Below are 13,970 nucleotides of genomic sequence, written 5' to 3'. Positions count from 1 at the left end.
GGTTGTACGCTGCAGCCACGTGGACACACATCTTCTACGTGCACCTCGAGATATCGCTTGATGCTGAAGCTAATTTCAGGGACCTGATAGGGCTCACGACCATATTTCCTGAAGTCGATAACCTTAGGCCAGATCAGGGATTTACATATCCATACCAACTGTGCGTGTACTAATACGTACGTACATTGAGCCTCCATTGGAGAGTAAGAGAGGACTGACAACGACCACTACTGCGTAATAACAGGTGTATCCGGAGAGGCATGACACACAGAGTGATTGCGGCGTCGCAAACGCACGCACGTACATGTAATACATGCAGCTCATCGATGATAGTTTCCAAAGACACTTCCACACGTTGCGCTACCTCTCCTACCACGATACTCGCTCCAGCCCTATTCTGTAACAGGTGCAGTTAATTTAAAATATTTCATCCTGACAATAGCGTTTTGCACGTTGTTTTCTAATGTATGAATTAGTCCTAAAGTAAAATGGTAGCGTAGTATCAACATGTGGTCTTACATGGCGGGGAGCTGCTCGCGCCACATAGAAGCGGAAAGCCCAGTGTTGCAGGAGTCGCTCGTGCACTCACAGACGAAGCTAACGAGCCGTTAAACACATCCAACAGAGCCGTACCGGAGTAGCAGTAGCCGGCGACGTTACCTCGGTGTCCTGAGAGCCAACGATGCGCCCGTTATGTTAAGTAGGAAGAGGTGGTGCGACTTACCTACGCCTGGAGGTCGATTTACTACCGTCTCGCATTTTTATGTCTTCGAATTATTTTATCTCAGAGATCGATCTAAGCCCTAAATCCGAGCGACAAAATATCTGCAAACCACAATACGTGTTCGCGTAACCAATGCCGCACCTAATTTATTATTAGACTCTATACTGGTAGCTATTAATAAATTTATCATCATCCGATTTGCCGAGTATAATATCTGACAGGTTATTAGAAATCAGTGGGTAGCGCCCTATAGGTACGCAATGGGGTTCACGCTTTTCTGCAATAGGATTCCTCCTCCTCGGGGAGGGATGACACGCCCGCCACTCCGATTCAAATCTGAGCGCGAAGCCGCTCCGACCCAATCTGCCTCATTATTCCCATTCGTTGATAAGTGGTAGCCCCCAGTGTGAATGGCCCGCTAGCGTAATGTCCACAGATACCCACAACGCTATTAGCTTATTGATGTCATTACTTGGGCTTTTATTTGATAGAGGGCCTTTATTAGTTGACGACGGGGACATTTTTACCACCGGGCTTTAAATAAATACAGGGTTTGTAAGTTATTAAGTTATTCGGTAATATCCTTTAGCAAACCGCAACCTCAAACGCAAAACTCAAAATGGCGCGTGTATTTTGGCGTGACAATGTGACAATTTTATTGGTATAGTGCGCCGCGAGTGTAGACAGGACTGATGGTATTGTGTACCGCCAGTGTAGACAGGACGGACCCAGCGAAGACTCATCCGGAGACGGGACAGACCCAGCGAAGACTCGTCCGGAGATGACTCCGCGGTGAACGAGTTGACGGTGGGCACGGCACGTGCCTAGCCGTGATGTGGTTGGATAGACCGAAGACTGGCACTGAGTCCTCGGTAGGGTAAACAACATGATGAGAGGCATCAAGGAGCACAAGGGGAACAATAGGAAGAGGAGGACAGTAACGTAGACTTAGGCTTAACGATAAATCTCACTTCGGCATTTGCCCTCTTCCACACAACCACCAAAAACAACAGGTTAACAGCCGCACAAGCTCAAGCCCACAACGACGGAGATGACGACGTCCAGCAAGAAGGCCGAAGTCATCCTGGGAAGCGACAACTACTTCCAGTGGGAGTTCGCTATGCGGATGACGCTGGCGAGGAAGGGGCTGCTGGCGCACGTGCAAGTGGTGAAGGACCCGAGTGATGTCACCGAGGCCTGGTTGCTCAACGACATGAAGGCGCTCGGACTCATCGCCCAAGGGGTGGCGGTGGAGCACCACACGAAGATTCGGTCGGCCACCTCGGCCATTCACGCGTGGAATACTCTGGGAGAGTTTTACAACCGGACAACGATGCATAACCGCGTGGCGATGACTCGTCGCCTCCATGAGTTCAAGATGGAGGAAGGCTCGACGATGGCGAAGCATCTGGACAAGTTCGACGAGCTCATCGTGGGCCTGCAAACGCTAGGCGAGCCGCTGGACGATGGCCGACAACTCGTTATTTTGCTGAGCAGTCTGCCTGCTGAGTACGAGTTGATCTCATCGATCGTCGAGAACTCCAAGGACGTGACGCTCATCGAGGTCAAGGATAAGTTGCTCAAGGAGTACGAGCGACAAGAGAAGAAGGAGTCTTTGGAGCGTGCGCTGAAGGCTACCTCGTTCGGAGGTAAGGGTAAGAACCAAAGGTTCAACAAGGTCGGCAACGGGTTCGACCGGAAGAGCGATGGCGGACGAAAGCTCGGCAGGTTCAACGGCAAGTGCTTCAACTGCGACAAATTCGGTCACATGAAGCGGGACTGCCCGGAGCAAGGTAATGGTGACACCAACGAAGACTCAGTCTTCGCTGTTGGTGAGGATCGGTCGGCAGGGTGGCTGATCGATAGCGGTGCGACGGCGCACATGACGCCACACCGCGACGACTTGTTCGAGTACGCGGACATGTCGGCGGACAAGTTTGTGACAATCGCGGATGGAAAGAAGATTCGCGTGGCTGGGGCGGGGTCAGTAGGCTTGACGGGCATCGACGGCAAGCGGATCCGAATGGTGGAGGTACTCCACATATCCGGCCTCGACCGACGACTGCTCTCGGTTGGAAAATTGGCTGAGCGCGGCATGAGCGTGGAGTTCCAGCGCAAGTCGTGTGTCATTTGGGACAAGTCGACGGCGATCGCTTCGGGTAAGAAGATCGGCAAGGCGTACGTGCTGGAATGCCAGCAGGACACGGCGTACTACACGGAGTACTCGGTGGTCGAAAGCGGGTGGGACCTTTGGCACGCTCGCATGGGACACCTCAACGACGACTCGTTGGCGAAGACTCGGCAAGCCACGACTGGACTGCCGATGACCCAAAAAACGGTTAAGACCCTATGCGGCGGATGCATGAAGGGCAAGCAGACGGTCGCGCATTTCCCGTCGCGATCGTTAACGAAAACGACACGTCCGCTAGAGCTCGTTCATACGGACGTGATGGGCCCCATGAAGACGAAGTCTAAGGGCGGGGCCAGGTATGTGCTCACCTTCGTGGACGACTACTCGCGGCACGTCGTGGTGTACTTCTTGACTAAGAAGAGCGAGGTCGCGGTCAAGTTCAAGCTGTTCATGAAGCTGTACCAGAATCAGTGGGGAGAGCGCATCAAGGGTCTGCGCTCGGACAACGGCAGCGAGTTCGTCATCAAGTCGATGGACGAGATCTGCCGGCAGAACGGGATCATGCACCAGAAGACCGTCCCGTATAGCCCTCAGCAGAATGGAGCGGCAGAGCGGATGAATCGTACGATCATGGAGAAGGCTCGGAGAATGCTGCATTACAAGGGTGTGACCACGTTGTGGTGGCAGAGGCAGTCAGCACGGCAGTGTACTTAACCAACCGGTCGACCAACAGTATGCACCCAACGAAGACTCCGTACGAGTTGTCGTTCAAGGCGAAACCTCGGTTGGACCACTTACGTGTGTTTGGATCGATCGGGTATGCACACATTGACAAGGCAAAACGCACGAAGTTGGAAGCAAAGAGCTTAAAATGCATGTTCCTGGGGTACGCCGAAGACTCGAAGGGTTACCGAGTGTACGACTTGGAGTCAAACAAGGTGAAGGTGACCAGATCGGTGAAACTCGACGAACGAGAAGTAAATGGCATCTACGACACGGCGTCCGCCGAAGACTCGGTGACAATCCAAGTGACGAAGGATGGAGAGGATGTTGCATTACCGGAGCCTGCGCAGCAACTTCGACTGATAACCCATTGGAGTCAGTGGGAGACTCCGCCGAAGACTCGGAGATGCGAGAGGCGGAGTTGAACGAGTCATCGGTACAGGATCTGACGAACTTCCAAAGGGTGGGGAATCCAGCGATGACTGAGGAAATGGTGTTCCACCCAGAACCGGAACGAATCCGGCGCGTACGTGCATCTGCGAATCTTGGAGATGGATTAGCAGGCGCCGATGACTCGAGGATGCACAGCAGCGAAGACTCAGACAACGACGATCACTTCTGGCCTCCATCGCCTAAGCGACCGAGGTATGACGAGGATAACCTACTTGCAGAAGCTGTGTTGGCGTACGCTGCAGATGTCGGTGAGGCGGACGACGCGCCAAGCACGTATCAACAGGCGATGCGTAGCAACGAGTCTTCGGAGTGGATCAAGGCGATGAACGCGGAGCTAAAAGCACACGCCGACAATGGGTTCTAGACGATGGTGCAGAGGACTGCGAATGCTCGGCCGATCGGATGTCGATTGGTGTTCGCGAAGAAGCGCAACGAGCACGGCCAAGTAATCAGGTACAAGGCTCGCCTGGTAGCGAAAGGGTTCAAGCAGAAGTTTGGCGTAGACTTCTTCGAGACATACTCGCCAGTGGCCAACATGAACTCAATCCGAGTTGTGTTGTCGGTGCTGGTGGCGAAGGCGTACGTGACCGAGCAGTTGGATGCGGACACTGCGTTCCTCAACAGCGGACTCACGGAGCGAGTATACATGGAGGTGCCCTATGGCGTCGCGGACGCGAGGAACATGATGTGCAGACTCGAGAAGGCGATCTACGGTCTGAAGCAAGCAGCGTATGCTTGGCACAAGACTATCCACCGAGTCTTCGTGAACATCGGGTTTCGGAGTTGCGGTGCCGACCAGTGCGTCTACGTCAAGGGCAAGGTTGACAAGTACGTGTACATCTGCCTGTACGTGGACGACATGATCATTGCGGCCAAGACGACTGCTGAGATCCAGGAGGTCAAGGTGGCGCTCAAGAACTCGTTCAAGATGAAGGAGTTGGGCGAGGCCAAGTTCATCCTTGGTATGGAGATCAACCACGACTACATGGCCAAGACGCTCATGATAAAGCAGACGCGTTACATTGACGACGTGGTGAAGAGGTTCAACCAGCAGGACGCCAAGGAGGTGGTGAACCCGTGCGAGTCGGGCCTGAAGCTGACGAAGACTCAGTCACCGACGACTCACGCCGAACGTGAGACAATGCAGGTAAAGCCATACCGAGCACTCATTGGATGTATGTTGTACATCACAACGTGCACTCGCCCGGATGTGGCATGCATAGTCGCACAGTTGTCAAGATTCTTGGAGAATCCTGGGCAACAGCATTGGAATGCTGCGGTCCGAGTGCTCCGGTACCTAAAGAGTACCCGAGACGTCGGCATCGTCTACAACGGCAACGAGGAGAAGATCGTGGTCGAGGCGTACACGGACGCGGACTGGGGCAGCAATCTGGACGACCGCCGCTCGGTGTCCGGAACGATGGTGATGATAAGCGGGGCGCCGGTGGTCTTCAAGTCGAAGTACCAGCGCACAGTGGCGCTAAGCTCGACGGAGGCCGAGTACATGGCACTCGGACTGTGCACCCAGGAGGTGCTGTGGGCCCGATCCATGCTGAAGGACCTGGGCCACGAGCAAGTTGGAGCTACGCGAGTGTGGGAGGATAACCAAGGAGCCATCGCGTTGGCAAGTAACGCAGGCTACAACGCTCGAACCAAGCATGTGGACATCAAGCACCACTTCGTCCGTGAGAACGTGGCGCGGGGAGTCATCGCGGTCGACTACGTGCCGACGAAGGATCAGCTCGCCGACATGTTAACGAAGGATGTGGGAACCAAGCGCCTGCAGTACCTGCCCGAGGCGAGTCGAGTCATCGCCAAGGCTGCTCAACACTAGCGGCGAGTGGGAGTGTTGGTATTGTGCGCCGCGAGTGTAGACAGGACTGATGGTATTGTGTACCGCCAGTGTAGACAGGACGGACCCAGCGAAGACTCATCCGGAGACGGGACAGACCCAGCGAAGACTCGTCCGGAGATGACTCCGCGGTGAACGAGTTGACGGTGGGCACGGCACGTGCCTAGCCGTGATGTGGTTGGATAGACCGAAGACTGGCACTGAGTCCTCGGTAGGGTAAACAACATGATGAGAGGCATCAAGGAGCACAAGGGGAACAATAGGAAGAGGAGGACAGTAACGTAGACTTAGGCTTAACGATAAATCTCACTTCGGCATTTGCCCTCTTCCACACAACCACCAAAAACAACATTTTTTTTTCTGCAGGCACTTTTCCGCTTGACATTACCGAGTACCGAGAGACCTTGGAACGCGTGTCTCGGCAGCGCCACTTTTTCGATAGAAAGCTAGAAGAACGGACGAGCCGACTCTAGATTTGGTTCGAAGGCTTTTTCGATGAAGGGGGTGCAAAGTCTGCATTGCTCAGGCCGCTTCGTGCCTCCTGCGTCAACTGGTCCCACTTAATGAGATCTTGGAATTCGCCTTGATCCCTCGCTGCAGTCAAGCCGATCCTGGTAGCCGTAGACCCACACAAGTATGCGAGCATGGGACTGGTCTCGTTGATGTAGTCAACAAAGGGTGGGTCACGCTGCTGATCATTCTTCGTAATCGTATACACTCCGCTAACGCCAATGGTCGACACGGCGAGAATCTTCGGCTTCTCGAAAGCAGGGTTATCGAGCCACACGACTGCGGCAGACCACTTGTGGCGGGAACCCTGGGAAGCGTAGTAGCCGTGTTCCTTGGGGAAATACCACGCGTACATGATGGCATATCATTGTATCAACCCGAACGGCCATACACTTGCGAACCCAGAGGTGACCCAGTGCACCCTCCGTTGGTTTTCCCCGTGCCTTTCAGCCCTCCGCTCGTATCACCGGCAGCATTGACAGCAGGGTACGGGTGGCACCCCCAAGTGATGCGAAGACTCGGGTTGTGCTTGATGGCCACCTTTTCGGACAAGGTGACGGGGTCCGGCTGTGCAAACGGCTGCACCTTGTCGTGGTCGATAACGATACCTTTCCCCGAGCCGAACACTGCAGCGACGGCAATAGCGCTGAAAAGCAAGGGACGCAGGTTCATGGTCTGTTCTGTTGGCGACGAAATTGAAAGTGAGCCAGGAGATGCGGTGGCTCAGCACTGCTGGCACCGTAGACGGTACAGCCCATCGCTCGCTAGATCTGCGCTTTGGGAAACGCCATGCCAACTGGCTCGGGCTATCACTATCCAGCAGATCAATACCGTACGACAGCCTAGCTTGCTTTTATTGCGCAAAGTACATTCTGACAATAGCGTTTTGCACGTTTCTAGTGTATGAATTAGGAGATCTCTCTGCGGTATGAGATCTCAAATACGGTACGAAGTACCCGTACGGATGCAAGGTAGCGCAGACGTTTGTGTACTGATACCATAATATCAGTACATGTACACAATGCATGTTCTTGTTGCAAATCTATAATATAGATTTGCAACAAGCACATGCATTGTGACATTTTCGGAAAGATCCATCCATCGCAAAGATGTGACCACTTTAGAGCTACAAGGCAAATGTTCTCTATATAATTTGAATTGAACAAAATCGGCATAAGGGTAACTCGACCCAAAATGGCGCAGAACCAATTTTGGTGCACTGTGAAGCCGCTACCTCGCATGCTTTCAATACCTTATTCATATTAAATATCCGATCTTCAATCTACCTATACCAGCCACGGCCTTCTTTCCGCGCTACATGTAATGGGGTTACACACACAACTGACTGTTGCCATTTGTGCATGACAACGGTCACAAGTGACAACTGTCACTTGTGGCTCTAACAGCTAGGTTTCTGTTAGAAGTTTTAGATACTTCGTAAGTCGCACCAATGACTACATTTGTTGAGGTTGCACTTCGCTGTCTGATCGACTGGATCACTACCGCGAGACAGACGGCCTGCGCGTGCTAGCACGTGCCACCGGGGTCTGTGGTTGAAGATGGGAAGATCTCGCGACCTGATTGGCTGGACTATCTCTGATACTGGAATGTGATTGGACGGCAACTTCAATTTGGGTGCTTACGACTTGCATGTGTTGAGTCAACCGTTTTGAACCGCAGCCGTGACTAGGCGGATCAGTCTTACGACTGGCAACTTCGTTTGGACCGCAGCCGAGATCGTTTGGACCACATCTACAAGCCTCACCTACTAGGAAACATTGCATACAGTAGGGACTGCTAGCTGGCAAACACACTAACCTAAATCGAGCTCAATTTTGGATTTCCTTCCAACTACTCACTCGACTACCAAGCCTCATTCGCACACTCTCAATTGGTTATGAGCCCAAGCTACGCGGACACCGTCAAGCTCGTGGAAGATAACTACTTCCACTGGGAGTTCAATATGCGGATGAAGCTCTCGCGCAAGTGACGGCTGCCTCACATCATCAAGGCGGAGTTCGACCCGGTGAGCAACCGCACCACGGATGCATGGAAGACGGACGATCTGAAAGCCCTTGGAGTGATCGCTGGCGACGTCAGCCTCACATTTCAAGTATACATCCGTGGTGCGATGATTGTGATGGACACATGGACCATGCTCCAGGAGCAATTCAACCGGAGCACGCTCAAGAACCGACTCCTCGTCACCAAGAAGCTGCATAACTTCAAGATGGAGCCCGGTACGCGGTTCACGACGCACGTGGACCGATTCAAGGAAATCGTGCTCCAAATGGAGACGATTGGTGAGCCTCTCGACGAGACCCGCCAACTCGTGCTGCTGCTCGGCAGTTTGACCGATGAGTACCGGATGATCAGTACCGTGCTCGAGAACACGCCGAACATGACGCTCTCGTACGCAATCCAAGCGCTCGCTGGTGTTGAAGCCTCGGACGAATCGTCATTGGCTCAAGAGAAGGCGTTAGCCACGAAGAAGAAGGAGATTTTCAAGCATCGGTTCAACGGAAAGTGTTTCTACTGCAAGAAGACTGACCACAACGAATTCGAGTGCCGCAAGAAGAAGGCCGACAACGAACGTGGGCAAGTCGCGCAAGCTGCTTCCGACTTCGCGTTTACGGCAACGGGTGCGATGGACAAGTCGGAGTGGCTCGTGGACTTCGGTGCCAGCTCACACATGACCAGCGTCCGAGACAAGTTCGTGTCCATGAAGGAGCTGAAGACGCCAGTCCGCATCACGATCGCGGATGGCACGAAGATCGACGCAGTTGCAAAGGGCACCGTCGGAATGAAGCTGATGGACGGAACGTCTGTCACGCTGTCGGATGTGCTATACATCCCTGAAGTTGATGGAAGCCTCATCTCGGTTGCGAAGCTGACCGAGAAGAACGTCGTCGCGCAGTTCAGCAAGGACAAGTGTATCTTTCGCTATGGCGATGCTACCGTCATGGAGGCCAAGCGTTTTGGAAACGTCTACAAGTTGAAGACAGTGGGGGGCGAGGTGTGTCGTGTGGCGACGGCATCTCGTAAGGAGCCATGGGCCGTCGTGCACGCCCGTCTCGGCCACATCCTGTTCAAACGTTACGAACAGCTGTTGACCATGGCGGACGGAGTGCCTTGCGTTTCGGATGGTGTCACAAGTGGTACCGTCTGCGCAGGCTGCTGCATGGGCAAGATGAGAGCGGACGACTATCCGCGACACCCGGAGAAGCTCGTCAAGAGTGCGGGCGTACTGGATCTGGTGCACATGGACGTCATGGGTCCGATGCAGACCAAGACACCCGGTGGCTGCACGTATGTGGTAACCTTCATTGATGACTACTCACGTCAGGTGACCATCTACTTCATGAAGGCCAAATCGGAAGTGCTGTCGAAGTTCAAGATCTTCAAGGCACTGGAGAACGCAACAGGCAAGGCGATCAAGCGCCTACGTTCTGACAATGGTGGCGAGTACACGGGCACGCAGTTCAAGGCCTACCTCGACCGCAGTGGCATCAAGCATGAAAAGACGGTGCCATACACGTCTCAGCAGAATGGACTGGCTGAGCGCATGAACCGATGTTTGGTGGAGATGGCGCGCTGTATGCTCTACCACGAAGCCATCGAGAAAAAATGGTGGGCCGAAGCCGTAAACACGGCTGCGTGGATCATCAACCGGCTCCCCAACTCGGTGAACGTCAAGACGCCCTACGAAATTGTCCATGGAACCAAACCGCAGCTCAAGAACATGAAAGTATGGTTCCGTTGGCTACGCGCACATTCCCGACGAGAAGCGCCGCAAGTTGGATGCTAATGCCTTCAAGTGTCGATTCGTGGGCTACGAGGATGGTGTCAAGGGATACCGAGTTCTCAACGTAAGGTGCAAATCGTGCGCACCGTGAAGTTCGTGGAAACAACATGTCTGGATGACATGGTGGAGGAAATGGAGCTGAATGACGATGAAGTCAAGGTGGAGTAACCTAGCCATGGTGGGTATCAACCGGACGAGTCAGAACAAGTCGTGCCAATGGATTCTGAAGTTGGGGACGTTATCCCACTTCAACATGACATGGGCGTAAACGATGCGATCGTGCCATACGGATCGACACATCATATGATTACCCGATCGCGAGCTCGCCACATTGACGAGACAACGGATCCTGAAGAGGCAGGCGCTCGCAAGAAACAAGTCGTGGCGCCCTCGACTACTGGCACGAAGCGCCAGAAAGTGATGCAAGGCAGAGCTCAGGTCAACGAGGACCAACTCGAAATTGAACGTGGCCAAGCAATGGCTGCAACGGAAGAGGTCCCAACGTCATAGGAAGCAGCTATGGCGAATGCGGACCATGTGGAATGGAAGAGGGCTATGCAGAGCGAGTTGAAGTCGCTCGTAGCAAACAAGACATGGAAGCTGGTGCTGAGACCAGCTCACCAACGACCGATCGGCTGTCGTTGGGTATTCGCATTGAAACGCAACGAGAAGGGACAAGTCAGTCGTCACAAGGCCCGTCTCGTAGCCAAGGGTTACTCGCAACGTCACGGAGTGGACTATGAAGAGACGTACGCCCCGGTGGCTTACCTGAACTCGATTCGCTCCAAACTGGCGAAGTGCGTCGCAGATGGTTACGACATCGAGCAATGCGACGTCGACACCGCGTTCCTGTACGGCAAGCTAGAAGAAGAGGTTTACATGGACTTGCCAGAGGGACTCCGAGATCTCTTGACACTTGCCGAAGACGATGGTGAAGAGGACGTCGTTTGTATGTTGCTGCAAAGTTTGTGCGGACTCAAACAGGCGTCACGAGTATGGAACGAAACGATTGACGCGCACCTCAAGGTGATGGGATTCAAGCCTGCTGACGCCGACCCGTGTGTGTACACAAGAGGCGATGGAGACTACCACTGCGTTGTGTGTCTCTACGTGGACGACATGCTGATCGCATCGCGGGACAATGCGGTGATTACATCGGTGAAGGCTGAAATCGCGGAGAGGTTTCGAATCAAGGACCTCGGGCGCGAACGTTTCATTCTTGGAATTGAGATTGACTACAACATGAATTACAATACACTGAGGATCTCTCAACAAGCGTACACCGAGTCGATCATCAAGAAGTTTGGGCAAGAGAATGCGAAGCCGTGCACACCGCCTATGGAAGCTGGAGTTCATCTGACCAAGGCCGACGAACCGCAGGCGGAAGAAGAGAAGACCAAGATGAAATCGAAGCCCTACCGATTGCTGGTGGGCAGCCTGATGTACCTGGCATGTGGAACACGACCTGACATTTTGGTCGCGGTTGTCAAGTTGAGTCGTTTCCTGGAGAACCCTGGCCAGAAGCACTGGGACGCCGGAATCAAGGTAGTACGCTATCTACTGAAGACCAAGGACGTGGGCATCACGTACGATGGGTTTCGTGGAACCGAGCTCGTCGCCTACTCGAATGCGGACTGGGCCGGCAGCCGCGACGACCGTCGTTCCGTAAGCGGGAGGATGTTAATGATGTGCGGTGCTCCTGTGGTGTGGCGTTCGACGTATCAGAAGACTGTCGCGTTAAGTTCTACAGAGGCCGAATATATGGCACTGAGCGAATGCGTGAAGGAGTGTGTCTGGATGCGCCGTCTATTGAAGGACATTAGCACTGAACAAGTGGGGGCTACGGTGATCTATGAAGACAACCAGGGCACGATGGCACTGGCAAAGAATGTTGGATACCAAGCTCGCACGAAGCACATCGACATACGCTACCACTTCATTCGCGAGAAGGTGGTGAGCAACGAAGTCGCGCTGGGGTATGTGGAGACCAAGAACCAGCTCGCTGACTTCATGACGAAGGGTCTATCGTAGAAAATGCTCCGCTACTTGATGATGTGCAGCAACGTTGGACCCAAGCTCGAGACATCGAATTAAGTGGGGGTGTTGAGGTTGCACTTCGCTGTCTGATCGACTGGATCCCTACCGCGAGGCAGACGGCCTGCGCGTGCTAGCACGTGCCACCGGGGTCTGTGGTTGAAGATGGGAAGATCTCGCGACCTGATTGGCTGGACTATCTCTGATACTGGAATGTGATTGGACGACAACTTCAATTTGGGTGCTTACGACTTGCATGTGTTGAGTCAACCGTTTTGAACCGCAGCCGTGACTAGGCGGATCAGTCTTACGACTGGCAACTTCGTTTGGACCGCAGCCGAGATCGTTTGGACCACATCTACAAGCCTCACCTACTAGGAAACATTGCATACAGTAGGGACTGCTAGCTGGCAAACACACTAACCTAAATCGAGCTCAATTTTGGATTTCCTTCCAACTACTCACTCGACTACCAAGCCTCATTCGCACACTCTCAATTACATTGAAGTGGGCCACCACAATGAGTGGTCCACACATACCCAAAGATCCTATTGGTAGAAAGCAGCATCTTTCTACCAATCAACGTGTCATGCATATTAGCGGGGCTCTGACAGCCAGCCGCTGCCAACCCCTTCCATAGATGATAAACAGTTTTTAGCAGATTTAGGAGGAAGATCAATTTACAAACAATACAGTTCTCATTTTACCTTAACCTAGCTACTTGGTGTCATTATTTGATCTATATTATACTTGTGGAGTCAAGTATAATTAATTCAAATTGTTAATAACGCTAACGATGTGTAAACTAAAGTAGTGAACCAACGTAGGCCCACTACACCTGGTAGCACTTTGTAGTCCGTCCAACGACCGACTGCTTGACGTTCGTACGCGGTGTACGAACGCGGAGCCGAGAACCCCATGAGCACGGAGGTGCCCATGGAGAGCTCCAATACGCCTGCAACGCATGTTGCACGCGCCGACTGCCCCCACCTGTCTGACCCAGAGTGGGAAGCCCTCCAACGACTGTCAACAGTCATTGGAGAAGCGGCGATAGCTACGATGTTGCGTTCGCTATCGCCGACGGAGCAACATGGTGTTGCTCTGGGGTTCATCATGAAGGAGCAGCGTGACGCTGCTTCCTCAGTGACGGCGTCGTCAGGGACGACACCGCGTGCTCAACCATTAAAGTTGAGCGTAAGCAATTACGTGGGAAGAGAGGGCGAGCCTCTCCTCCGATGGCTTGTCGAGCTCGACACAGCCATAGCGGCTCGACGCATCGTCGACCCGCTGTCGAAGGTCGCGTTCGCCATGTCCTGCCTTGGCGGACGCGCAAGGAGTTGGGCGTATGGACACCGACTCTCAGATCCTACGTGCTTTAGCACGTACGAGATGTTCAAAGAGGAGCTCAGACAAGCGTTTGAGCCCCCGCAAGATGAGTTCCGGTCGAGGGCGGAATTCCTCGACCTGCAGCAGGGTAAGCATGACGTCCATGCTTACGCGCAGCGTGCACGGTACTTGGTCTCGAACATCGTGACCAACCCGATAGACGAGGCGACTAAAGTCGTCACGTTCATGAAGGGACTTAGAGATGGTCCCGTGGAGACCTTTCTCTTCCGAGAGTACCCGAGTACTCTCGAAGCTGCAATTACTCTCGCAATGCAAGAAGAGTTTAGCCTGCGGCAGACTCAACTGAATGCGAACATGCCGAGGTCGCAACCGCGCCTGGAAATGAGTACGG

The 13,970-nt window shown here is 53.4% G+C and overlaps 1 protein-coding gene across 1 annotated transcript; it reads right to left on the bottom strand.

Moving 5' to 3' along the window:
- Positions 1 to 6,765: 6,765 nt before the first annotated feature.
- Positions 6,766 to 7,065, bottom strand: IUM83_11903 (necrosis inducing-like protein NPP1 type; the record flags this gene model as incomplete). The annotated part of the gene is made up of 1 exon (XM_067936495.1): positions 6,766 to 7,065. One exon carries the CDS (start codon positions 7,063 to 7,065, stop codon positions 6,766 to 6,768), a length of 300 nt encoding a protein of 99 aa, XP_067792253.1.
- Positions 7,066 to 13,970: the final 6,905 nt, after the last annotated feature.

This window comes from Phytophthora cinnamomi, assembly GCF_018691715.1.
Source record: "Phytophthora cinnamomi strain GKB4 chromosome Unknown Contig37, whole genome shotgun sequence".
Classification (NCBI taxonomy): Eukaryota; Oomycota; class Peronosporomycetes; order Peronosporales; family Peronosporaceae; genus Phytophthora; species Phytophthora cinnamomi.
Note: the sequence above shows the minus strand (reverse complement) of the source record. Positions and strands in the feature narration are given on the sequence as shown.